We start from the raw sequence: 27,995 nt of genomic DNA, 5'->3' as shown, positions 1-27,995 counted from the left end.
CACAAAATATCTGAGCCCCCACTGCCAGTTTCTTCTATCTGGAAGTGAACTAGTCTATTTCTGCTCAGAATTTCAGTATCTGCTTTGAATAACGTTAATGGTCAAGCACATTTATCCATGAATTCTTACCCAAATATGGACTACCACCCATCTTCCTGAATCACTGAAGACTAATAATTTAATTGACAAGTAGAAACAATTCCGAAGGTGCAAACAGCTTTTACCTCTTTGAGGATAAATTCTGCTGACATCAGCCTTCTCTTTAGAAATACAAACTATAACCCTGAGGTTCAAGTGAAACAAGTAAGCAGCTATCAAATTCCATGAAAAAACAAACTCCTTCGACATTAAGCAAGTCCAGCTGAGACCTTGGAACATCCATCTCTAGGGACCAGAATTTATGTAGCACGTATTTAATAACTTCAGTAGCTGGTTCCTTGGTTTCTGACCTTCAAAGAAAGGAAAAACACTCATCTTGTGTACTTTAAAAGAGCTTTATTTAGTATATAATCTCCGTACAATTCAGTACAACAAATTATAAAAGCTCTTCGTAAGATTTTACCCATAGGATGTTAAATACAGAAAATCAATTGCCAATTGCCACAAGAAAGCAAGCCACTCTCATCTTAAAAGCTTTTTCCATCAACAGATAAGCACTCTCTTCTAGGCCAAAAAGGTTGTCATATATAAAGCATTTGGGAGCATATTAACCAAGATACATGATCTGGGAACATTTTGTATCTTCCTATTTAATTCCAAGGTTTCAACTGAATTTTAAAAATGGGAGTATTTCTATGTTAACTCAGGTAAGTTTTGGCCAAAGATAAGCTAAAATTGGTACATCTTAGACAAAGTTCACATGGAATGAGAGTAAACATTTTTAGTTAACTGTGAAGTAAAGATGCAGACCAGATGAAATATCTACATAAGTCCTAGCCCTCCGGCAGCACCGACCCAACACACGCACACACGCACATGTGCACACACACGCGCACCCCTAGCTGACCTCACAAAGAAAGAAAATCGTCTGTAAGTGGACAACAGATGGCCTACTTAACACCTAATTATGCTCCTGGCTAATATATCTGAAACGAATCCCTATTTCTTCGGACTGTAATAAAAGTGACTGGAACCTTTCAACTATACTAGAATCTCTAATAGCCACTGTGATCAGTATCAGTCATTTAATGAAGCCATTTAATGAAGTAAGTAGATCTAAGGAGGGAATCGTAACTTTAAATGTGTAATAGTCCATTCACTTGCTAATCTTCTGCTGTGAAGCCAGGGTCTTTCCTTTGCAATAAGGGTTCAATGATTCCAGTTCTATTCTTGCATAAATTGTACCAGGAATGTGGTTTGGGTATGTTCTAATACCTCTGGTCAGTAGAGATGTTTTTAAAGGTGCAACAGGTACTTAAATCTATAAAGCAATCTGAGCTCTGAAATTTTCTTGAATTTCATGTTCCCAATATTTTATAATTTTCCCAACCACAGGTAATTTACTCAAAAGCAGTTTTTATTAGCGACTCAACCTTATCAAGCCTTACCAAAGCAGTCAAATTAATTTTCACAGAAATAACCCTTTTTACCCCATTTCCTATGCTTGTGTTGAAGTGTGTACTTACTATAAGAAGGGGGAACTCGCACAGGGCAGTTTGGTACGAGTACAGAACTCACAGGAGGGAGCTCGGGAATGAGAGGACACTGGGGAGCAGCCTGGTTCGTCAGCTCACAAGACGGGTGGAGACAGTCAGGGAATCTGGGGAGTCACGTAAGTAGAGGATCATTAAGAGCACTTATTGCACTGAGAGGTTCTTCTAGCTAGCTAGCTCTGAAGCAACATCAAGGGGTTATCCTCCCCGTAAAAAAACAGCCACGTTTGAGGCCACGACCAAACATTAACACAGCTGCTGAGATCTGTGCGGTGGGAGCGACGGCCCCCGGTGCCATGCTCTGGCCTGGTACAGAGCCAGGCGTCAGCCACTCTTCCCCTTTCCTCCTGCGGACTCCAACAAGAAGATCATACAAGAGAATACTGATGAACACTAAGAACGTTTAATGGGATTTGTTGACAGACTTGTTCATCAGCAAAGAAAAATGTCTATTACACATGGTCACAGTGTCTTGGAAAGAGTGTATGTATGGACTCTGTCTTGCAAGATTTTTTTTTTTTTTTGGCACTTTATATTTTTCGCTGAAGACTAAACACTAAATATCTTGGCAACAATGGCACCTACACTAGGAGAAAAAGATTCCTGCGTGCCATCAAGATGGTGATAAGCATACACATTTAAGGACGTGTTTCTTATGCTGAGACTCCACGTACACAAACGCTTAGATTAGTGCATATAGAAATATTTAAAATAAAACTGGAATATATCTGGAAGGTGATCGAGGACTTTAAAAACAAACTACGTAGTCTAACATGTACCTTACGTGTGCTTCGTTTCAATGAAAAGTAAGGCACTCGCCGAAGGATGTGCTGACCCATGCTGTCAGCCACACCAGGCATGCATCATTCCTGGCTTAAAGTTCTCCTACTGATTAAAGTGTTTTGTTACTGTGTTACCCTAAACTGCAGTGGTCTCCAACCTTCTTACAGAATACACGAGAGACATAATTCAGGAGTTTCAGCTGCATCATTTAGTAACCCAGCCAATTTTTTTTTTATTTAAATAAGTTTGGATAAAAAAGCCGAGTATCCTGGAGTCCAACATGACAGTCTAAAATTTCTTTTTTTGAACACTGTTTAATAAGTAGTAACTGAATGTGAAATAACTTGAACGTGTGATCTGTCTAGCTTGATGCCTAGGGTACTTCAGTACAAGTGCAAGGAGAGACCTTTCCATCATTTCCAATTGGCAAGAACAGGGGAGAAAGTTAATTTCATTAGCCACCTTGATTTAGTTAAATGTGCAATATGCTTTTATCAGCAACTTTTACATGTCCCCCTCATTAGAAATTAATTAGAAAAGCAATTATCAAAAAATGTTTGAACAGGTATACATAATCCTCTTTGTTGTTTACAAATAAGCATGACTTAGAGGCACTTAGTTACCTTTTAGTAAGAAAAAGAATAACATTACCCGGGCCCTCACAGTTAAGATTGGAGACCACAAATCAAATTTGGTATGAAAATGCTCTCTGCCAAAAATATTGTATTCGTGAATTAGTTAAGATAGAACATTTTAAAAATATTCAGACTTTGCAAGGTTCTAGGCTGTAAAAAATACAAAGGCTAAAAACAAAAAGTTTAGAAAATTTTGCAAACCCAGTAAATTTAAATGAGTAAGAAATGAAGAAAAATTTTCTTACTTGCAGGATAGGCTAAATAGTATCAATAGGTTTTAAAATAACACTAAACAGTAACAAATTCTGCTCGGCTACATAACATTTCCGCTCCTTTCACGACTTACAATAAGGAATTTGTCACACTTTTCTGCATCCCACATTAAAACATGCACCTGCATGCATGCGCGCTCGCCCACACACACACACACACACACACACACACACACTGAAGTGCTAAACTTTACATTTCAGACAGGGCACAACGAAAAGTTTTAGATATATATACAAAGACCTAACATGATTTTTTTTAAAAAAAATATTAAAAGCATGACGATTGGAAAACATTATAAAATGTTTAGGTGAAACAGGACGATAAAGAGCTTTTAAAAAGCTCCCCGTTGGTCTTCACTAGTGAAACGATACCGAAGAATTTAACTATGCGTCCCCTTAATTCGACTCAACCATAGCTGTCTGAAGTCAGTTGAAAGTATTTCAAATCCCGAACAGCCTCTGGATTTCCTGAATGACGTGTGGCTGTTCAGGCTACCTGTGGCACACTTACGTTTCTCCCCAACAACAATATCTGAGACCACTCCTAGAAAGGTGAGAACCTTTAGGCTAAAGAACATTAATGAAACGAGATAAAAAAGAGAAGCTTGTGTTAAGATACTTCTGAGGACGGTAACGCTTGTGTAAACATCTCTACAACTTCCTCCTATCACAGCTTTGTGGTACAGGCTACCTAAAGACATATGAAATGTTACTGTTGAGTTGCATTAGGATGGAATTTCAATATCAAAAATAGAGGTTGCACAGAGAGCTTGGTTACTTGTTTCTAGATAGCTTGTAAACATGGAACGTCTTGTTCTGGAACACTCTAGTGAAGTATGCTGTGTAGGGTGGCAGGTTTCTCTTTATCTCTTCGCAGAAGCGAGGGTGGCCTGCAAGTTTCAAGTCGGGATCGTTCTCTCCTGGGCCATCCATCATCTAAAGCCAAAACAAAACCAAACACGGTTTGGGAAACAAAATCGTATTGACAGGAGATGAGAGAAGTAGGAACAGGTGTTGGGTTTCTTTGAGAGTCATGTGTTACGGCTACGTAAGTTGTATTATTTCAATGTCGGCGGCTACTTCAAGATTATCTGGTCTACCTCTTCCCCGTCGCAAGTTTAAACCAAGGCGGAGAAGGGGAGCTGACGGTCGCACAATGACCACCTTTAACTGCAAGGCGAGAAGTAGAACTTGGATCTCCTTGTTCTTCGGGACGTACTACACTGTCACTCTCACAAAAATGAGATGCAGAGTGCTCGCTTTGGCAGCACGTATACTTAAAAAAAAAAAAAAGTGAAATGCAGAGAAGAATTACTATGACCAGAGGAAATCCTCCAACTCATCAGATGGTCTAGTTAGAGAAAGTTACACACAAATCAAAATTTAAATGCAAGTCTTGGGTCTGTTATCTCCTCTGAATTCAAGATAGTTATAGACAGTTACTTTCCTTGGGCAAAAATTTGAATCTCATGTTCTGTTTCCCCCGGATTTACTGAGGCGTAACTGACTAAACTGCATACAGTTAAGGGCTACAACCCGATAACCTGATACACACATACATGGTGGTGATTACCACAATCAAGCTAATTAATACTTCCACGTCGGTCAAAGGGACAAACCTGCAGTAATAAGGTGAATTAGGTCTGAGGCTCTGACCGCACAGCATGGTGACCACAGTTCATGGTCCTACCCACATGCCTGACATATGCTAAGAGAGGGACGCCCGGGGGGCTCAGCGGTTGAGCGACTGCCTTCAGCTCAGGGCGTGATCCCGGGGGCCGGGGATCGAGTCCCGTTTTGGGCTCCTTGCAGGGAGCTTGCGTCTCCCTCTGCCTGTGTCTCTGCCCTCTCTGTGTGTCTCTCATAAATAAATAAAATCTTAAAAAAAAATATGCTAAGAGAGTAGATCCTAAGCGTTCTGAGTCTCTAATTCTGTATGGTCAAGTTTTCTTTTTTGAGAATTTATTATTTCCAAATGGCTTATCATTTCTCCCCCCTCATTTTCAGCACACACGGCCTCTTGGTGCAACTCCTCTGCTGTGCTCTCATCTGAGGCCTGGCGGGGTTCCGAGGCCAAGTTCCTCCGGAGGGAGGGGGGGTACAGCCTGCTGCTCGGGGACACAGGCTCGGCCACAGGAAGCCGTGTCTGAGGGCAGTGCCAGGAGCAGCGTGGGTGCGGCCCTGCCGTCCCAGCCACACTCATGTGCCGGCCCAGACGATGCTCCGGAGCTCAGGTCTTTGGAGGCTGAGCTCTTGTTTTTAACGGCAAAGCCTTTAGAGATGAATTTTATGCAAAGCCCCAGGACGCAGATCAGCTGAAGGCAGAGCTGCTCTGCGGGACGTGAAGTTAGGGCCCGACACCCCCTTACCCGCCCCACCTGCAGGCCCCAGCCATGACCCAAGCGCAGGGCCGCGAGTCCCACAGGATGCAGCAAGGCGGGGGACGTGGCTGGGGACATCCTTCTAGGAGGTACAGACACCCGGGTGGCCCCCCGCACGAAGCGAGGGGACGACGTGCTTACGTGCCCATTGGCGACGTCCAGCAGGTCCCGCAGCCGGCAGCCCCGCTGGTGCCTGCGCTCGTAGCAGATGCTGTCCTCCAGGATGACGTAGTCGGCGCCGAAGGACCTCAGCAGGGCGTGCACGTCCTCCGGGGACCTCTTGGCGTATATCTGATACACCTGCAACGGGAGAGCGACGTGGCAGGGGCGGCAGTGGCCCTCGCTGCCGGGAGTGAGCAGCGCGGGGGGACGGGGGTCCCAAGAGGCGGCTGTCATCACGGAGCCCGGGCGGGGGGGGGGGGCGCAGCCACCCGCAGACACGGACTCAGGTGTCCCCGGGGTCCTGCGGCACGAGAGGCCAAGTGCAGGTGGCGCAGGTAGGACAGCGCTGCGCCTTTAGAGAGACAGTGGGGGGACGGGGCGCCTTAGGCATCCCGGGGGAGCGTGCGGCGCCCTCACCGCGAGGAGCCCAGCCTGTGGCCTGGCGGTCGCGCAGGAAGAACGCCGCGGGCCTCAGTGCTAGGTGCCCGCTGCGTGGTCCGGGGAGCCCACCCCGCTCTCTCGACCCTCCCGCTCGCTGCCAGCGTGGCATGCCGGGCGAGCACCCATGAGGTGAGCACCCCCCCTTCTGGGACTCGGCACTGGGAGGACGTTCCGCGTGTGCACGTGTGCAGGGGGCTGGGGGGGTGACAGGGAGGGGCGTCCGCCGCTTTCCTGCACGCGGATGTCCACGGACGCGCCAGCCTGCAGGTGTGTGTGTGGGGGGCAGAGGGGGGCCTCAGCCCTGCGGCTGGAGGCCGTGGGCCATCCTCACGCCCGAGGCGGCCCCAGGACTTGAGGGCACCAGTACCTTGAGGGCGTCGGTTTTGTGAGTCCCCAGACGCGGGCTCCCAAGGCCCAGCCCCACGGGCCCAGTCCCACGGCCCCCTCGCGCCCTAACTCTGGGGCTGAGCCAGGCACCCTCGCTGCCTCCTCGGCTGACTTGGGGCCAGGATGCGCCCCTCGTCCTCTGCCTTCCCTCCCCGACGGGTTTGTTCTCAAACGCCCCCTGTCTACACTGCAGGCTGGGGCTCTCGTTACCCTTCTGAGCCGGAGGAGGTCTCCGGGCGCCTGTAGGGGCCGTGGGCAGGGCAAGGCCTTGACTCAGGAGATGCCAGGGGCTTCAGGCCCGCCTCGGCCACCGAGCTACCCGGGGCAGGGACCCCCGCGGCCCACCCACGCCACCCCACGGCCCGGCCAGGAGGCCAGGGCCCGCCCTCACCGCTTTGGTCCGCTCCCTCAGGCTGTTGTCCTCGTAGTGGGGGTGGTTGGTTAAGGTCCTGCCCGTGCACAGCTTGACCCCGGCCAGCAGCTGCATGCTCCCAGCGAACACGGCCTTCCTTGGCGTGTTGGAGCTGAAAGGTCACGAGAGCCTGGTTAACCCCACGGCTGCGATTTCCTCACAGAAGACAAACAAGACAACCTCATGCTGCCGGACTCAGCCGGCTGCGTCAGGAAGGCCTGAGACCTGGGGGGAGACGCAGCACCTGGCTGCCTGACACTTGCACCCAAACTGTTTTATGAAACTTCCCCTGGTTTTGGCAGCGGGCGGGAAGCTTCTCCTTGACGCTTTGCTGGGCTTCCTTACGCTGGACGGCCTTCGGGCCTGGGCATCTCCCGGCCCTCGGGCCTTCCAGGCCGAGTCCCCCGGTCCCCTCCTGGTCTCGCCCCAGACGGGCAGACCCCGACCGCACAGACCTCCGCAGACGGTCATCGCCTTCTGTACGAGACTTAACTAAGAGGCTGCCTACAGTCAGACGGATGACAAAGCCAGACACTGCCGCGATCACGGGTTCCTCCCAACTCGGTTTTGTTCCAAACAAGAAAATGGACCACAGATACGTGATAAATTACTTTCCAGAGAAAGAGAATTAGTAACAACAAAAGGACACAGAAGATTCTGGAAAGCAGGGAATGTACTACTCCGTTTGGGGATGTCCACCATTTGTGATGTGGCAACGCAAGGATCTCCTACGTTCCTTGCCTTAGTCCTGAGGATGAAAGTCCAAGGGCTGTGGGGGAACACGGGGCACTCCTGCTGTTAAATCATGACCCTCTGGCTCCCGAGGGCCACCGAGCTGCGATTCTCTGCCTCCGCGTGGGGCGAGAGGGACAAGGATGGTGGGTCAAGGAAGGACTCCCTGATGACAGTGAAGGCATTTTTCCTTCCCGCCCCCCGGAAAGAAAGAATCTTAGTAGTGGATTTTAATTCCCTTCCATTTTTTTGGGACATGGGAGTCTCTTGCAAATCAACGAGGTGCCGGTTTACTGTGAACACGAGCGCCCTTCTACGACTCTCCGCTGGAGCCCACGGGGGGCACCGCAGCCCACACGGGCCCTTCCCGGGCTAAGGAAGAGGAGCCCCGGCCTGCCAGGGGGAGTTAAAAGACGGAGACAGTTTTGAGAAGGAGTCTAAGTGCAATCATTAAAACTCAGCATACTCTGTAGAAAGAACCAGAGCAGGCTGCTCTCAGCGAACCTGGGGATCAGGGCAGAAACCCCAGCGCTAGGTTTCTGGGAGAGGCTGCCATCGATCCCCATGTGGCACGAGCAGGTGCACGTGCGTCAGCGCAAGGCTCAGACCGCGGTGCGAGTGCCACCCAACGGAGGCCTCGGGATGCCTGGAAGACGTCCCACGGTCCAAGCTGCAATGCTTACAAATAATTTCCTTGAAGAACTCGGGGTTTTCTAACCATGACCCCCTCGTTCACTTGGATTTCAAGGAGCTGTCTCACACGACGGAACGTGGGTCCAAGCGCAGTGGGCACCCGGGGAGGACACACAGCCTGCACCCCTCCCTACCCTGCACCCCAGAGCGCGGCGCGTGGACTGCCACGGAAGAGCGTTTTCCGAGAGTGGCTGCGCTCGATGGATGGTCAGTGTTCTGACAGGCAGGCCCAGGGGCCCGAGAACAAGCAGATGTTTGCTCTGTCCCCTCGAAGTGGCAACTTACAGGGAACTCTTGACATCGGCCCCATGTGGTCAGGGGACAGGAGGGCTTCAGGGACCACACGTGGAGGCGGAGTGGGCGCTCCTCAGCAGGAGACTTAGCTTGATGCAACTGACCCTTATTAAGCAGCTCATCGGGCCACCCCCATCCCCGCGTGCTGGAATTGCCAGACGGTGAGCACCGACAAACACTGATTACCGAGAATGGCAAGGTTTCCCCAAGCCCTCCTTCGTTCCTTTCGTACACTCCGGACTGGCTTAAGCCATTCCACTGCAATAAATAATGCAGTTAATGCCACGTATTAGATGGATGCCAAAAAGTGGCTCTTTGGGACCACTGAACCGAACAGACTGAGGACGCAGGAAGAAATGAAGTCTGGTCTCCCCATCTGGCAGAGCAGGGGTAGAGCAAGAGCGAGCGGTGGGGGGGCAACCCCGGCCTCTCCAGTCCTACTGCCCAGAGGGTGCCCAACTGGCCTTTCTACCCAAATGACAAAGCCCGTGGCTGAGCTGAGAAGATCCATGCAAATCTTCAGACTCAGCATCACTATTCTGAATTCCAACGGGGGGCAGCAGCGGGGAGACGCAGAGCTGTTTCTAGTGTCTATTTTGTAACTGTGGCACATACCGATGACTGGCCTGTTCTCTATTCGTGGCTCACGACCAAGGTTTCGTCTCCCTTCCTGGGCTATGATCCCACCACTTGGAGGAACTTCACAGTTCACAGAGGTCTGAGATGTCAAAAGGCCTGAACTGCTTGCCGGAGAGCTACAGGCTCATTCTCTGTCCAGACAGTGCTGAGGGCCTACTAGGTGCCAGGCCGCAGCATGCTAGCTAGTCAGCCACCAGAGCCAGCCTCGGCTCCCTCTACAGGCAGACCCTTCTGAACAAATGAGTCGGTGCGGCGCGTGTTTGCCAGTGCTTTCTGTGGGCCTTCAGCTATGCTGGGAAACAAAACACACAGACAAGGTCCCATCGTGGCCAATCTTGCCTCTCTCCTCCGGGGGTCCGAGCGCACTGGAGTGTCCCCTTGCCCACAGTGGGTGCAGCGCCCTGGAGGGCAGGGGGGTAGGTCACATGACTGCTTAGAGGCGCTGAGGGAAAAATGAAATAAACTGCACTCATCTGTCACGTGTTTTAGTGTGTGGCCCCCCATTAGTAAAGAGTCAAAGTTTAATGTCATCTGTTTCAACTGTTGGTGTAACAATCTTCTGGATTGTTAACAGTCTTTCACCAAGATCCTTGGTTTTACTTTATTTTTTTTAAAGATTTTATTTATTTATTCAGGAGAGACAGAGAGAGAGAGAGAGAGAGAGAGAGAGAGGCAGAGACACAGGCAGAGGGAGATGCAGTCCCCATGTAGGGAGCCCGACGTGGGACTCGATCCCGGGACTCCAGGATCAGGCCCTGGGCCGAAGGCAGGCGCTAAACCACTGAGCCACCCAGGGATCCCCCTTTAGTTTTACTTTAAAGTAGCAAAATACAAGTATCCTAATGCCTATAAAATGGACTAGAAATAATACTTCTTTGAAAACTACTGACTTCCAAGCATGGCAGAGATGAGGTTTATTCGCTTTCTCCTACGGACTCGGTTTGATATGCCAGCCCCATGGTCAATCTGGGGTACTTCACTGCTACTTTAAATACTTCAGTTTACTCATAAAGCAAAGGCAAAGGAAAACAAGCAAAGGGAAACAAAAAACAAGGACACACTTTCTGAACTTTAAAAGCCTAGATCCACCGTGTTTTCTATTTTCTGTGGTGAACTTAGCAGGCAAAGCGGAAAGGCGTTCTTTGTCCTTCAGATATGCAGCACGGCAGGTGTGACGCTGGCTACTCCTCCTTCAGAGATACTTCTGCTGACACAGTCTGTGGTCTGTGTCTAAAATAGCTAATGTGCTTTTAACCACTGAATGACACTTCTCTATTATAGGAAAACAAAGCAATTTTTACCAATGTTTGAACAAATGATGTATAAAATGAAAGGATAATTTGTTTTTATAGCTCTCTGCCAAGCTCTGTAGCAGGCTGCCCAACCTGCAAACAATTTATTCTGTAAGAAATGTCACTAAATAATGACAAGGACTCACAGGTCAAACGGATTTACATTACATAATTTAAATGTCATTCCAGGAAGACCTGATGGCATTTTGAACAAATAATCTCATTTATTTTTGAAGCTCTAAGCTTCAACAAGTTAATTACTGTTGAACTAATGGGTAAACTGAGCATTATAATATAATGTGTGAACATTTGCTTTATCTACACTTCAAAAATTTATAGAATTATGCAAATACCACAAAATGATTCATTAAATATAAAAGAGGCTTATAGGCATTTAAGGTCTGAACTTAACCTTCATCATTTTCAAAATATCCAGTAATTCTTTCTGCTTTGATAAAATGCTAAGGAAGTTTGGGCAATTTTCTTAGTTCCATTGAGAAAATATGGCACATGCAGGCTTCATCACTGAAGAGAGCCTACTGCCAGTGGGAAATCTTCTAAAGCCCCATAGTTAAAATGTCACATCTCAAAATCTTCAAATCTATAGGAGTGTCTTAATTGCACCACGTCCAAGAAGAATTTCAGGAACCAAGAATGAAACCACTCGGGGTCACAAAGGAATGAGGTACGAAGCACTGCTGTTGTGGCATTTGGCCTCATGGAAGGAAATGTGCTTCCCAGACACACATAAAGCCCAACGAGCACCCCCTGAGTCCGGCTCAAAGTGATACCAGACCATTAAAAAAATTGACACCCCAAAACCAAAAGGCCAACATATCAGGTTTTTAATCTTTGTATTTGGGAAACATTATTGGCAAAAGAGTTAATATGAACACGGGCAAAATCAGCTGGGGAGCAAGGCCTATGGCACGTCCGCGTCATGCGGGATGCAGGTCACCAGGTGAGCATGCCGCCAGGCGCCTTGCAAGGGAAGGACTGAGTGGCCTCTCTGTCCTCCCAGGGAAGATTCTGGGGCTGATGTCAACTAAATGTCCTCGTTGATTAATGAGAAATTGAATCTCAAAGTGTTCTTAATTTTATACTTAAAACTTAAGTCTCCAAGGAACTGAAGCTAGGAAATTTCTATCACTAAAAATTAGAACTATAAAAAAATTTCTCTTGAAACCTGGTAAGCCTCTAAAAATCTTTAAATGGAGTCAACAATAAGAATACAGAAGAAAAAAAAGAATGGAGACAATATAGGGCTGACATGAGGCTCAAGTTTTGCTTCAGTGAAGAGAGAGTTAAAGTGGATGGAGGGCACCCGGATGGCTCAGCTAGTTGAGCAGCTGACTCTTGAATTTGGCTCAGGTCATGCATGATCTCAGGGTTGCGAGGTGGAGCCCGACTTAAGATTCTCTCTCTCCCTCTCCCGCCATTCCCCCACCTCTCTCGCTCTCTCTTGCTCTCAAAAAAAGAAAGAAGGGACAGCCACCCCATTTATAAACACTCATCATCATGTCCCGTGCTCCATAAACAGCTGTTGAATTGTATTCCTAAGTATACAAGTTCTGATATAACTTCATGTTGGGTGCCTGGGTGGCCCAGTCGATTATGCATCTGCCTTCAGCTCAGGTCACGATCTCAGGGTGCTGGGATCAAGCCCCGCATCGGGCTCCCTGCTCCATGGGGAGTCTGCCTCTCTCTCCTGCCTCCCGCTCTCCCTGCTTGTGCACACTCTCTCTGTCCAACAGATAAATAAAATAAAATCTAAAAAAAAAAAAAAAAGATATGACTTCACGTATTAATGCTTTAAACATTTTCATAGAAATCTAATCCCTCCACTACAGCTCCTGTCATATTAATAAGTGGTATCCCCATATAATGCCCTTTACCTTCCCTGGAGGATGGCTGGTTAGCCAATAAAAGGTCATAACTGAGCCCCTCCAAACAAAAGAGCAGAACCTACTCCTGCTGAGGTGATGGGATCTTTTTCCCATTTACCCGCCAAGCCCGAGAAGCCCAAGTGGATCCTCGGCAAGACCTAACCTGCAAATGGAAGCTCAGCGTCCCTGGAGCATGAGCGTGATGCCTAAGGCAGGTGTGTGGTCTGCTCCGGCATCAAGTACAGGAACCAGAGACCAGGACATGGCAGGTAAGCTTCTTCTCAACACTTCACAGGGGAAGTGCCCTGAGCCATCATGGAGGGTCACTTGAAGTGTCCCCTCAGGTTTCTCCAGGTCACTGTTTCTCATCCTGACCCATCAAGGGCAGCCACCCTGTATCAGAAGGTACATCCCCACCCCGGTAGAAGCTGTCGTGACCACTTGATGGAGGACAGATGTGTTGTCACCACGGTGGCTGTCTGACAACAGCAGCAGACAAAGCAGAGAGGAGGAGGCATTCCTCGCTGACAGGGTTGGGTCCCCACCGGAGGCTGGTGGCTGCCTTCAGACAATTACAGACAGACTTTCAGATACAGGCCATGTATCCTTAGGCCACGGCCTATCCCCAGCACAGCTCAGACCTACTAATGTCGTGGGCACATGTGACTAACCAAAGTACTAAAATGAAAGCTGAAGGTCATATTTTATGTTTCAAAAACAGAAGAAATCAAGGCGAGTTAAAAGAATATTAAGTACATTCCTTTGTGTTTGGAATTGAAGGCGACAGACCAGAGCCAATTTAAATGTTGATTTAAACAAATACATTTTGTGTCTAAATAGACCCTATTTTGGCATATATTCATCATCACTTAAGCTTATTTCACAAACATGCCCAGCAGCTATTTTTGCAAAAACAATAATTTGGATTTGAAGAATTTCAAGGGAAAACAAGCAGGATTAGATCACAATGGAACCAATATTTTGGAAGAATACAAAGCTTTCCAGTTGCTGAGGATTTTTTAGAGAGTAAAAAAGAGGATGGTCTACATACGGGGAGAGAACCAGGTTAATGAGAGGAGAAAAGTAAAGAGCAAAGATTGCTTTCCCAAATGAGAGAACTAACAGACTAACAGACTGCCTTCTTTACACCCGGAATATAATCTCTCATCCACAATTTTTCAGAACCAGAAATGTTACTTTAAATAATTTTCTGCGAGGACAAGCACGAGAATAGAGGCTCTACAGTAAGTATGCCCAGCCCGACAGTGCCAAACACAACCCCGGCTCTGCTCGAGTACATCTTTATCACTGACGCTACCGTTCGTTCCTGTAGGACTGGCCAGTGGAGGTGGGATGTTTACAACACGATGTAGGTAGATGCACCAGGCCCCCCGGCCTCAGGAGTATACCCGACAGCGGGTGCCCTGCACCATTCGCAGCAAGAGTGCAATTTTAAAAACAGCAAATATCAGCCTCACCTTCAGATGTACGTGTCATAAATTTCTAGTTGACTACAGTTAATGCAAAGGTAATTAGCTTTTCTTTACATGAATAACCCCCCCCACACACACACACAATAAATACTGAAGGAATTATTTACTCTATAATTGTCTGCCATGATTTAAAGTTAAATAAATAAATAAAGACAAAGCCCTGCTTTGTAATCTCAGCACTGGAAATATATGAAAAATTATACTCACCACATCTAGTCAGAGCCAGTCCGACATTGGGACCAAAGCCACATATATATATTTTAGGCATAAATCTCTATAAAACCCATGTATTACACTCAGGAGACCTAAGCTATCAAACATTTACCATCTCTTAATACACAAGCGGTGCTAAACTGTACTGGTTAGTAAACATTCGTCATGAGCAAGTGCCAATACGGCTACTAAAATTCTAAGTGATGGAGACGACACAGCCGATGCCTTTGGAGTACGTCACACAAGATTGGTGACATCTATTTACATGTGAATAATTACACCGCTGCTTTTTGGTTATAAAGCAGGGAAATACAGCAGTACAGGGCCCAGGAACAGTGCTCTGGGTAGAAAAGTTCATCCGTGCTGGTGGGAGGCAGGTTTCACTAACAAAGCTGTGAAGCACACGAAGTTCATCCTGATGCAAGTGCTGAGGCAAAGCAACAAAACGGGGGCAACAATAAAAACCAATGTAATGCTGCACACGACCGTGTTCAAGAGAGAAAAGACTTTGCGTTTTCGGTTTCCTTAGGCCTGGGCTTGGGAAATGTGCTTAGCTGAAATGTGCTTGGAGCTAGTAGGACTCTATGGTTTACAGTGTAATTTTTAAATGATCAACAAGGAAAAAGAATAGTCTCAAGTGTCAGCCGTCACAGAAAGTCTGAATGGTGTTAAAATGAAAGAAATGAGAAAGGTGGAATTGGTGGAGAGTGTAAAGGTTTCTTTCCATGGCTGTCAGCGGCCTGGAGTATGGCCTCCAGCTCTGTTTCCCTCTCCTTGTGGGTTTTTTTCCCTTCATGAGATCGTGGTTAGAGAGACTATTTCTTAAATGGAAAGAAACTGTTGCCAAACAGGGAGTTTTAAAGAAAAACTTGAAAATGAATATATCTTCACAATTAGATTCAGAAAGAAGAAAACACCAAGTGAGGTCTATAGTGACTCTTAAAAGGCACTTTACAGTTTAAAGGTTAAAAAAAATCCTCTTACTTAATCCAGTTCATCAGCTCCACTGTATCTGGATCATAGAATTCTCTCAACTCGGAGAGTTCATCCATCATTCCTGGCCAGAACTGAAATTAAAAACAAAACAAAAACAAAAACAAAATCCACCCCCACACCCACAACTATCACTAAGGTTAAAATGAAAGAGGAGAAACTGCATGACTGGTGGACTAGACAACAGGGCAGCTGCAGCGCGGGATCGACCTCACCTCCACAGTCCGCCCTCCTAGCGCCAACGAGCCAAAGTCGGAGACCAGCTCGCCAAACTACCTTGAGCCAAAGCTAGTAAGGCCTAGAGGGGTGGTCAACTTTTAAAACAAGAGCTTTCATTTTCTCTAGTAAAAATGCTGCCATAGGTGGGGTTAGTATCTAGGAAAACGTTAATTTGGATGTGACAGCAATGGCAACTGCGAGGAAGCTCAGCAGGTACTGGAAACTGTGACTTCCACTGTGCCATCTACCCTTCAAGACAGAAAGTGCCCTTACAGGACAGCACTGCTTTAGAGCTGCAGACATGCGCTGGAACACAGAATCTCGTTTCATCCCCGCAGCTACCCCGGGAGAAGGTGGACACAGAAGGCGTCCTCCCTACTGCTATTTCACTAGTCTGCGGACAGTGGCTCAGACAGATGACTTAGCCAGGTCACAAAGTGGCAGAGCTACCGCCTGCAGCCTGACTCCAAATCCATCCCCCCTTCACTGTGATTACATACACGGTTCCTGCTAGAAATCTGGGCAAATGCCTTGTTGTATTTTAATATAATTACAGGTACAATGGGAGAGAGGAGTATTTCAAAGTAGGACTCTCCAGGAAAATCTGGTGCATTTGAATATTCTATTTATGCCACTGGTGCCTCCTACTCAACTTGAGAGAGTTAGGGTGATGCAGAGAGAGTGTAAATATCCCACTCTGAGCCCACGGCTTTTCTAACATAATTGCCTGTTTAATTCAACAATTAATTATATGTTCACTGCTGTATCAAATGACAATTGGCTAAGAAGCCTTGATCATCTATATACATCCTAGAGTGAACAGCAGAATTCCTATGTTGGAAGAAGGCCACTGACGATGGGTCTGTGCTTCACTAAAGTGGAAAATGTAATAATTTTATTTAAGAACCAGGAACTGGAACCAGAGTGGCACCCGACCGGTTGGTGGCTGTATTTTAGCCCTGTCACTTTCCCTTCTTCTCATCTCATCTTTGGCCATTTTTAATGCTCATTCTCATCTTGTTTCCTGGGTGCATGAACCAGGAAAGACGCTGGTGATGGAAAATCACTGCTGGCTCCAAGTTTTAGAAGAGATGTAATCAGAGTGATTCAATGATACCTGTGTAATATTCCAATTATTCCTATAAATTGGGATAATCAACAGAATGTCGATTTTTTAATGACACATCCTCATTCTTTTGGTATAAAATATATTTCAAAATCTGTGAATCCAATGGATGTAAGATATTTTTCTAGCGTGGGAGTCGCTGTTGTTAATTCTGAAAATGTTCAAATCTAGTAATATCACCTGTAAACTTCTTAAACAATGTGAATATAAGTGTTAGATTAACTAACTGCTGTTTCCAAATGATAGGAGATTTCAGCAACACTAGTAAGTTAATCAACATGAGGGTAGTAATTTCACTAAACTCCCGACTTTTGAGTGAAGTGCATGCTTTTCCCTTCTAAACAGTATTGTCCTAAAGAGACATAAAGCAAAATTGCTACCATTAACAAGGAAATCTGAAATCCTTATTATAATCACTCTGTAAAACTCAAAATCAGGCTTTGAAATATAGGAGTTCATTTTACTTAAAGGTAGTTCTGTTCAAGAGTTGGAAAACAGCTTCAGTTTCAGGGTACTTCTTAATATACATAACATCTTTATCGTCTTTGTGATTTTAAATTTTGAGAGGCTGGAATATCTAAACCATTTGAACAGTGAAAGCTGGATGCATCAGTGTCTCTCCTGAAGTCCAGTACTAAGAAGGGCTATGTGGATCAGGCCAATCTTTGGACGGAGTCTTCCAAGTTCCTGACTCTCTTACTCATAGAATGTCTACATAGATTTCCTGGAAATAACAGCTTTTTTGGTGCTATCATTTTTTTTTTTTTATATAGTAATGGTTTTCAAGAGGGGTGGGTGGAGGAAAAGATTTTGCCCCACCCCTAAGGGGATGTTTCCCAATGTCTGGAGACTTTTGACTGTCACGATTGGAGGGAGGTACTACTGGCACTTAGGGGTAGAAAATAGGGATGTTGACACCCAGGACAGCCCCCTAGAACAAAGATTTATCTAGCCAGAATGTCAGTAGCGCCACTGCCAAGAAGCCCCATTCTATGCATTAGCCCCCACCCAGAGGGCCATGGAAAACACATTTCTAGACTCCCAACATTTTTGATTCAGTAGGACTGGTCTGGAGTGAGCCACAAACCTCTGTATTTCTAACAAGTTCCTAAGTGATGCTAATGCTGCTTGACTGGGGACCATCCTCTGAGAACCAGTACTGTATAGTGTAATTTATTCTATACTGTCCTTCCTCAATTTCACCAAGAACAAGAGATTTAAGTCCCCAAATAGCTGTAAAAATAAAAAATCAATAAAATTCCAAATACATGGCTGAGACCTAAGAAGTCAGTCTACGCACACAGAGACTCAGGAAAAAAGATTGTGATTGTGTGCGTATATCTTTAGTGCGAGACAAGAAACATGATGAGCTCAATCTTTCCTGCGAGGAGGGCGTTTTATCACTCAGAACCAATGTGAAGAGGTCAAGTTACCTCATTCGTTACTAAACATATATTCTATTTAATCTTTAGTTGTTGCCTTCCAGAGGTTTTAAGGAAGTTTCATTTATTTACATTTAGGGTAATAAAATTCCCAGGGGCAGGGTGGAAGAAATAACCTATTTCTATGTTTTCTAGTATCTGAGTTAGCACAGTGCTCTACCTGCAACAGTAAATGTTTTGATAAATAGGAACATGATAAATCATACTTTTTGGAAGTATTTACAATAGAATCATCCCATATTACCAAACATGATTTTTAGCTTAAAACCTTGGCTTCAGATAAAATCTTACGTGAAGGGCTAAGCAAATAAAACCAGAAGCTGAGCACAGCTCTAGCTGGGCCTCTCCATGGGGGACCCTCTCCTCCTTGTGGCCTCCGCCCAAATGAGGGGCTGGACACAGTAGAGTATGAAAGTAAAAAAACCCTAAACTTAGAAAAATATGTCAGATTCTTTAAAAAGAGTGGGTGAAAGCTCAGTTCTATAGCAAAGTCTGGGCTCCCTGCCCAGGTACAGATTCGAGCCTCTAAATCTCAAAGACATGACAAAAGGGTCACCAAACAGTCAGCCTGACTGGCGACTCCCTGTCTCTTACAGAAGATTCTCAGAACTGAAGCACACAGTTAAAGCTATTTCAGAAAGCAGTCAACTGAGACTATGAAGAATTTCACAATTTCCTATTGAAACTGAAGGACAGCTAATAAGGAAGGCTAAGAGGCTAATCTGGGACTGTACATATTTACATACGCCCAGGCTCTTACAAAGATGATCGTAAGCATCTAATGAAACATGCAGGTTAAAGTAAGATGCATTTCGGTATCTCTTACTCTATAAAACAGGTAACGGGGGTAAATTATTTTTCTACTTTATTCATTTCAATAGAGGTCAGAAAATACCTTTATTTTCAAAATTTGCATTAGCTGAATAGTAAGTCAAAACCAAAATTAATTAGAAAAATTAAACTGTGGTTGTTTTTGCTATAATGTTTTTACTTGTTAAATTCTATTTGGGAAACAGATCGGCTTTCCTGTCAGTGCCAAATGCCTTCATGAGAAGCAAAGGAGATGTCTGTGACCTCAGCAAACCATTCTATTTGCCAATAACACACAGAATACAATGAATCAAAGCAATTATTCTGCTAAATTAATGATGGCAAGAATGAGGAAAATCAGTCTTACCTTATAGCACAGATACAGCAGTATTAATATCGGTACTGAATATCGCATTATACATATCTATATAAGAAAGACATTATTTAGATCACAGGTATTTTTGCCTTACAGTGTTGCTTTGTAAACATATGACTTTTTTTTTTTTTTTTTAAAACAACAGAAATGTACTTTAATAGAGCCCGATTCTCCAATTTGCCCACCATCTAAGTCAATGTAAGGGTCGGGTCCCAATCACTCATGAGATACAGCTTCTATCATGTTGCCACCTTGTGAAATTACACGGGAGAACAACTCAAAACTGCATTTACAGCCTATTAATCATAACCATGCACTTATTAATATTTGTTCTAGGTATAACTTATAATAGTGATAAGTCTGGATAACTGTGGGGTTATTGGTGATTCTTAATTTTTCCTGGTGTGCTTTACAGTATTTCTAAATTCAGTATAATGAGCATATCTAACTTATGGTCTGGTTAAAAATAAAGGATTTAAAAAATAAAATTAATAATAAAATTATTTTAAAAATAACTCCTTATAAAATCATGTGTCAGGGCACTTGATTTTGGCTCAGGTCATGATTCAGGGTTCTGAGACCGAGCCCCACCTCTAGCTCTGTTGCTGGCCATGGAGCCTGTTTGAGTTTCTCTCTCTCCCTCTCCCTCTGCACCTCCCCCTCCCCCTGCTCACGATCACTGTTCAAAATTAAAAAAAAAAATCATAATGTGTCAGTTATCTATTTTCAGCTTCAAACTTTAGTTTCTGTTTCATCAGGCAACTACTGAAAACAACAAGAATTGGTATGAAAGAAATCCTAAAACTCTTAGCAATAAAAGTGAAATGGCAAAGGGACAGCACTGACCCTCTTTGGGTTATACAGATGGATTGACTTCAGAAGTAATTCCCATATTTCAGGGCTGCATAAACCAAACGACGCGAAGACACACATGTGCGACGTCCAGAGGTACTTCATTCTGTAAGAACAGAGACAGGCGAAGTTCGACAAGTGCCAGCTGCGGACAGACTGCAGTGTGACATGCGACACAGCTGTACCGTCTGTGATAGGAAAATCTGACTAAAGCTGTGCAGGAACCATCTGCCAAAGGGTTAGTTATGAATGTTATTGCCTTTCGAGAAAATCATATAAGTAAAAAGAGAGGAATGTTGGTAATTAGGGGAAAAAAACTCGTTATTAATAATATTTTGTACTGGAGAAGATGCTAAATAAGGACATTTTTATGGGAAGCATAATTATCAATGAAGAAGAGTGTTAGTTTCCAAACCGCATTGCAAAAATATGTCAGGTAAAGAAAGGGTGGTCGAATAAAAGACTTAATCAAGCAAACAGATAAAGCAAAATACCTCATTGTACTCAATGCCAGGAATCCAAACAGAATGGTATGTATTAGGTTGTAGGCAGTTTCTGGTTTCAGGATGATCGTGCACTTTCCCGACTGACCCGTGGATTGCTGGCTTTTGGAGTCACTGGATAAAATAGGACACATACAAAATTAGAGCTGGATACATAACTTTAAGTTAGTTAAATCTTTTTTAGAGATACCAGAAACTTACGCCTTCGTGATTTAGAAATGTGTTATTGCTCTAAGATAAAATGAATCAGCATCACTCAATTCTGAATTCGTGAGGATAAAACTGTTATAACTTAATGCATTAATAACTAAACTTCAACCAATTTCATTTTAAGTAAAAATTTAGAATGTTCAACCCTTTAAGTTACAGGAAAATAGAAAAAACTCTTTTGGAGTCACTTAAACTGCAAGGTATCTTTAAAGATACTTCATGAGTTACTAGCATCTTACAAGTTTTTACAAATAAGAAAAAATAAAAATGAATCCATAAATGTGGAATTCACTTCCTTTATGAACAAATGATCACATTTTAACCAACCAATACCTCATTAAAGATGTCTAACACGATTTTTTAAATCAAACGTGGCTATATTAAAATTAGACCCATAAAATAAACAATTCCTTATCACTTAACACCCAATTCTTGCTCTATTTTCCGTTGCCATTGTTTTTTTTTTTTTTTCAGGGTTTCTTTGAATTAGGACCCACAGCTTTCACGCTGCATTACATCAACATCTCTTTAAATTATTTTCAATCAATAAAAGTATCCTCCACTTGGAGGCCGGTTATTGGCTGAAGGAAACATATCATTTGTCCTGTAACTACTCCCACCTTCTGGATTTGGCTGATTGTCTCCCTGTGGCGGTGTTTAATACATTTCTCTATTCCCATGCTCCTTATAAACTTGTAATTAGATCTAGAGGTTAATTATTAGAGTCAAGTTCATTTATTCTGGCAAGAACACTGTATGGGGGATATGCTATACTCTAAATTGCATCACACTGGGGAAGTGCATACTGTCCTATCTGGTTGTCTGAACTTTAGAGATGCTAAAATGGGCAAGTGGGTTCGGATGTTGCACCATTTGTTGTCAAGGGAGTGAGGAGAGAGCAAGAAGGGCTGTCAATTTAAGATAAAAACAATACCTTTTACAGAGGCCTCACTTACCCTTCATAAAATCCCATAGACTTGGAATATGTATGATGGTTCCATGCAACTAGAGAACTCTTCTTTCCTAGAAATTCTTTCATCACCCTAGATTCACATGAAAATTAAACTGATATTCTAGGGTAATTTTCACCACTGGTAATAATCTTTACTTAGATGTTATATATTACAACCCAAACTCTGGCTTCTATGCCGCTACTAAAAGATTGCTCTAGACAAAGAGAACATATGTTCTCATCTTCCCTTGATACCTAAGAGAATTTTGCAACACCTCTCCCCATCTCCCCGACCAAGCTGGAAAGCTCTGATTAATCCCACAAATACAAAGCCCATGAGTTAATCCCCTTGCAATCCTATTCTTTACACTAATGCAGATGTGTTGCATAAACATAATAGTATCATCCTTCCTAGTACTAAAGTGGTAGAAATACTTCAAGTACTTGGCACTGATAAAATATCCTTCAAATTATTTAAAAGCTAATTAAAAATAAGATACTATAATTCTTAAATTACTTTAATTAATGTAATGCTTTTCTTCTAATAAGGTTCTAATACCCCTACCTGGTAGATGAGGATGCTCTAAAATCTTTACCTACAATCATACACCAAGTCAGCTTGCAGAGACGGCTCATAGATTCACATTGAGCATGGCAGACATTTTCACAAAATACTGCAGGCCAACTGAACTTCCTGCTTTGCATGCAGTCTAGAGTCCTGTCGACACTTGGCGTGTCTGGAATAATATTAAATTACACTGTCTAGAATAATTTCCATCTATTTTCACAGGGCTAAATTTTATCTTGGGCTAGATATCGGGCTAAGAACACTTCTGAAAGATACTAAAATAGTTTATAGTCAATGAAATATTTTCATGGTTCAATGTGGCTTCACTCTTAATAATCATAAAACATCTCAACTGATCTGGACTCATTTTAATGCCCTTTCCCAGCACAGCTCTCTGGTGGCTGCGAATCACAGCTCACCAGCACCTTAATTGGCAAGATAACTACAGAGAAAAGGGCTTCCTTCTGAGCTTCATTAAGTTTTCACAAATGACAGTAGCTTCAATTTCTTACACTTAATTTTCTTTCAATTTAACATGGATAGTAAATGCAGAAACCTCCATCGGCTTTGTAGGTAGGTATTCTACAAGCTTTAAAAAAAGTCTTTATACTTCTGTGCTCTTTCTTTTAGCAGATTAGTAGACATGTGAGGTTTTTTTAGACATAGTCAATTATTACTGAAGACTTTGGTGCATGCTAATAGTTATGGTCCACTCCAACTTTATAAGCCCCTTAACGAGACACAACAAAACAAACAATAGTTAACTCTCAATATTTCACGAGCAATAAAAAAAAGGCAGCTAGATGAAAAGGAGAAAAAGAATGGGAAACTAATACTGAGAACAAAATGGAGACTATGAGTCAGTAATAATACCAGTTAATGACAACTAAAATCTACAAAATATTCTAGAAGTGAGGTACCATTCTAAGTACTATTGTTTGAACTTTCGTACTTCTCACAAAACCCCATAGAGGAAGTCCTCTGAGTATCCTCATTCCATAATAAGCATAAGGCGGAACTGGCTCGAAGAGGACAGAGTTCCCAGACCTGTTTTCCCAGCATTGCCTGCTGTCTGCTGTCCCTTAGCTGGTCGATCCTTAACTACTGAGCATGTAGTCCACTCTAATCTGGTTACAATCCCCTCCCCTTGAGCTGAACAATACTACCCTGTTTGTGTGTGATATTTTGAATTTCAACCTTGTAGTTTTTCTGCAACACAGACCAAGTTCATTAAAGCATGGGATAGGTTTCTGGAACATGCCGTACCTGAGGTTATGGAAGGCAACCGCTAAGGCTGCCATCACTGTGATGGATAGAACAAATATGTAAGCATAAAAAAGGAGAGTATCTGAAAGCCTTCCGAATGTATTAAAAGGTAAGAGGCCAAATGCTTCTTCACACAGATACAGATTTGCATCAAAATCTCTAGGGAACAAATGAAAACAAAGCCAAGTATTAAATTCAGTACAAGATAAGTAAACCACAAATTTTTCCTCAAAATCAGCTTGGAATTAATAGTTGAAGGCATAATGACAACTTAAGTTTTAAAGTCCCTGTTGAATTAATATAAAAAAGCAAATTTTAAATTCGGTCATACCTTGTTGCTCCAAACCCAAATTTTGCCTTCAGAAATTTAAATATGTGTTCGTCTGACTTCAGATTAAGAATTTTCTATCAGGGAGGAAGAAAATGAAAATTGTTATTAGTGCCTTATGCATGGTTTCCTGATAATTTCCCACTGAATACATGTATTTAGTGTCTAGTATCACTGAACTGTGTGTGCATATGTTTATGAAATCAGCAAATATTCTCAATAGTTGTTAGAACTGAGGAATTCTAACACAGGGACTTTCAAGCTCTCTCCGCTCCTTTTTTCTTTTTTTTAAGCAGAATCATTTTTTAAAATATCTTACATGTTGAACTTAACATGTAAAATAGATAAAAGGTGAGCTTCTTTGGTCTCAGAGAGAAGGAGAGAGCTGAACCCCAGTAGAGTACAAATTTTTTGATCAGAAAACCAATAATATGATGATCTGAAACCTCAAACAGATACAGAGCCCACAGGGCCTGTCTGGCTTTGGGGTTTCTGTCTGCAGGCACAACTGATAGAAGATTCATCCACACAAAGACAACTAAAGGCCCCATGGTAGCCCTCAGGGTGAACTGACAAATGCCAGTACGTATCATTAGTGATTATAATTTTAATTCATATAATTTTATTTTTAATATATAGCTTATAAGAATCCATATAACATAAATGGGTGAAGAAATCCTGTCAGAAGGAAAATGAAGATAGAAAAGAAAAGAAGATGAATGCGGAAGTAAGGTTAGTACATAAAATACATTCACTAGAGATGATCCACAAATTTGGGCTTAAAACATTCAACTAGTAAATGCAGACAGAGATAAAAGCGTAAGTTCTAAGATTAAAACAAACCAGTTGTTCAAAAGAGATGCTAGCCCTCCTAGAACTGAGACTCAAGAGAAATTTTCCCCATGGGTACAGTAAAAACAGCAGGAGTCTCAGAGAAGGTTTTTTTAATTCCTCTCATTGTATGTAGTTGGCAAGACATCAAGTACAATTCAATAGATGTTATTCTTTGGGAAGTCAAGAATCAATGGTCCAGGCAGGCAGCTCTCTTGGCTTAATCCAGGCACAGATCACTGAATATCTAGAGCAGGGGAATGGATGAACTGCATATCTTTCAGCCAATCCTTCAGAAATGCTGATCGCTCAGCTCAAATAAGCTTTTGATAAGTACTGAACTGTATGGGGCTTAAGAACATAGTGGCAAGGACCCGGAGTGGAAGTGTTTAATGTGGCTGGATGAGTGAGAGCCTTTGATAGTCAACAGACAGGAAGAGGGACTGCCATTCTCTTATGGAAGAGAAGGAGTCTGTCTTGTACATGCAGATGTCTCCTGTTCTGAAACCAGCCTTCTAGAAGGGGCAAAATCATCTTAATAAATCACTGTGGTTCTGTAAAATCAGTTTATTATCTCTCTCTTTTTTTAAAGTAATCTCCACGTCCAACATGAAGCTCCAAAGGGCCATACCGAGACCAAAAGTCGCATGCTCCACCAACTGAGCCAGCCAGATGCCCTGCCACCTTATTTACCTTAACTCAATAAAAAAAAAGTAATTTTTTTTGTACCAGAGTGCAAGAAAATGCTCTCTAAAAAGCAGAATTTTTAAATTTAGAGAAACACTTGTTTAATGCTTTTAAAGTTGAGCTTTTAAAAAGTTTAATAACTCACAAAGTGAGTTCAAGTTAGAACATATTAAAGAGTATGTTCTCATTTATTTGGAGAATGTAAATAATAGTGAAAGAGAATAGAAGAGAAGGGAGAAGAAATGGGTAGGAAATATCAGAAAGGGAGACAGAACATAAAGACTCCTAACTCTGGGAAATGAACTAGGGGTGGTGGAAGGGGAGGAGGGCGGGGGGTGGGGGTGAATGGGTGACAGGCACTGAGGGGGGCACTTGACGGGATGAGCACTGGGTGTTATTCTGTATGTTGGCAAATTGAACACCAATAAAAAATAAATTTATTATTAAAAAAAAAAAAAGAGTGAACGGGGCGCCTGGGTGGCTCAATCAGTTAATCTGCCTTTAGCTCAGGTCATGATCTCACGGTCATGGGATTGAGCCCCATGTCAGGCTCCATACTCAGCAGGTAGTCTGCTTCTCCCTCTCCTTCTGCTCCAACCCCCACCCTGCTCATGCTCTCTCTCTCTCAAATAAATGGGTAAAAATCCTTTAAAAAAGAGTGAACAGAAATCCATGATTAAAATCAAGAAAACTGTTATTGAGACAAAGTTAAAGCAGAGCTTGTTACAAGTAAAACTGGTCATTCTGTAGTAATGTAAATTAAGGGTTGTTTTATTAACCTACCTTAATAATGCTGTTGAGAAAAAGTGTCAAACACAAAACTGCAAATAAATGTAACAATAGTTTCCCAAGCCTATTAAGGAAGCTTCCAGTCTTCAGATTTTTCTAGAAATTAAAACAGTTGAGTTTTAATTCTTAGATTATTTTGTAAGCACTTAAAATGAGATTAGTTAAGGATTTAAAATATCAGATCATGCAACATACAGAGAAAATATGTGGAAAATATAACCTAATTTTTATGAGGTTACAGTGTCTTAATATTTGTAAATTTCTAATATAATAGTAAATGAATTCCTTAATATGCTTCATAAGACCAGAGAACTGTCCTAGTCTTCCTTTTTTTAAAAGACCTTTGCAACCAGAGCATGGCGTCTGCCAGAAGGTACTCAGGATACATGGACTGAACAAATCTTGTGATCATTGATCCAGTAATTCAAATAGCACAGACACAGCCATAACCCAATTAAATAAAAGAGCTGTCAGTATAAAAGAAGGTAAATTGTGCTCTTTGATACATAATAGTTTTCTCATAATCCTTAGATAACTTTACAGATTATCAAATATCATCTAAGGAGTTAAATATGCATGATTTTTATTTATAATTGAAGTTAGAAGGATGAATGAGAACTACTGTTTTAGATAATCAACTAAAGCCTGTTTTTAAAAATCTTTGTGACAGCTTGTCCATGACAGCCTCCCTGCAAAGAAAAAGGATTTATTCTTCCCAAAGCAGAAAGTAAAACAGCTTCTTGATATAAAAGTGTTTATGAGAAATGTTTCTCATATGCTTATGAGAAAGAAAACAGGCTCTGTGACATTATATGAAGAAAAACAATGGACTCTTAATTAAATCTCATGTAACTTTAAGAAATTTGAATTATTTAATAAAGCCAAAAGATCGGGTCAATGTTTTCAAATGTGACACTCTATGAAGTGTCCCCTTATTTATAAATGTATGCATTTGGATTCTCAAAATTCTCAGAGTTAATTTTAAGTCACTTAAAAATCAGTACCATGGTATGGAACGATGGGGTAAAGAGCAGTGCTCAGTGCTGTGATATCAGTAATAAGGTGTCCACCAACTTGAAGGACACTGTGATGAACATATTTCCCCAAGCAATGGGTCCTTTTTACTCTTGGATCCACACGCAAAGGTTAAAGATTTTTGCTCTTTTACCTTTATATCAATGGCTTTCAAATAAGCATTTTTGGTTAATCCCTGAACTGAGATTCCTATTCTCTAAGAAAAGATGTCAAAACAAAGGGATGGCCCATCAGAAAGCTTGAAAACAGAAATGCTAGACCATGCGTGTAAAAAACAAACAAACAAACAAACAAACAACCCACATAACACCTAAATAATGTCCTCAGTGCTTTTTAGTAGGAATTTGGTCATAAATCTTCCTATCTGTGCTGTATAAAAATAAGGCCCAACCAACCACACAATTAAAAAAGAAAAGTTTGCTTTAAGGACCAAAAAAAAGTCCTACCTGAAGTTTTCTTGCAATTAATACTGAAAGATTAAAACTGATAAGCAATGATCCAAGAATCATAGAATTAAAAAACTGAAGAATGCAGACCAGGAGCAAACCTGTCATCTGGATGCCATACAGCCAGGTTGCCTGCAACAAGCAAAGATTAGAAGGTGAAATGGATTTTACTAAGAGACTACCACATGCTGATAT

At 42.9% G+C, this 27,995-nt stretch overlaps 1 protein-coding gene across 3 annotated transcripts in view; it reads right to left on the bottom strand.

Moving 5' to 3' along the window:
- Positions 1–478: 478 nt before the first annotated feature.
- The window catches only part of DPY19L3 (dpy-19 like C-mannosyltransferase 3), a 69,037-nt gene continuing 41,520 nt past the window's right edge, over positions 479–27,995 (bottom strand). For 2 of the 3 annotated variants that reach the window (XM_072749808.1, XM_026010186.2), the window contains exons 9-19: positions 27,801–27,932; positions 26,314–26,415; positions 24,016–24,089; positions 23,685–23,843; positions 20,680–20,802; positions 20,180–20,291; positions 19,325–19,381; positions 15,352–15,434; positions 7,105–7,237; positions 5,865–6,023; positions 479–4,278 (exon numbers count right to left, since the gene is read on the bottom strand). In XM_072749808.1, the coding sequence (XP_072605909.1) occupies positions 4,117–4,278; positions 5,865–6,023; positions 7,105–7,237; positions 15,352–15,434; positions 19,325–19,381; positions 20,180–20,291; positions 20,680–20,802; positions 23,685–23,843; positions 24,016–24,089; positions 26,314–26,415; positions 27,801–27,932 (1,296 nt within the window). In that variant the 3' untranslated portion in view covers positions 479–4,116. The remainder of the gene's footprint in view (positions 4,279–5,864; positions 6,024–7,104; positions 7,238–15,351; positions 15,435–19,324; positions 19,382–20,179; positions 20,292–20,679; positions 20,803–23,684; positions 23,844–24,015; positions 24,090–26,313; positions 26,416–27,800; positions 27,933–27,995) is intronic. The other variant, XM_072749814.1, reaches the window with a different exon arrangement.

Source organism: Vulpes vulpes, chromosome 1 (genome assembly GCF_048418805.1).
Source record: "Vulpes vulpes isolate BD-2025 chromosome 1, VulVul3, whole genome shotgun sequence".
Taxonomy (NCBI): Eukaryota; Metazoa; Chordata; class Mammalia; order Carnivora; family Canidae; genus Vulpes; species Vulpes vulpes.
This window is presented reverse-complemented; position numbering and strand designations above follow the sequence as displayed.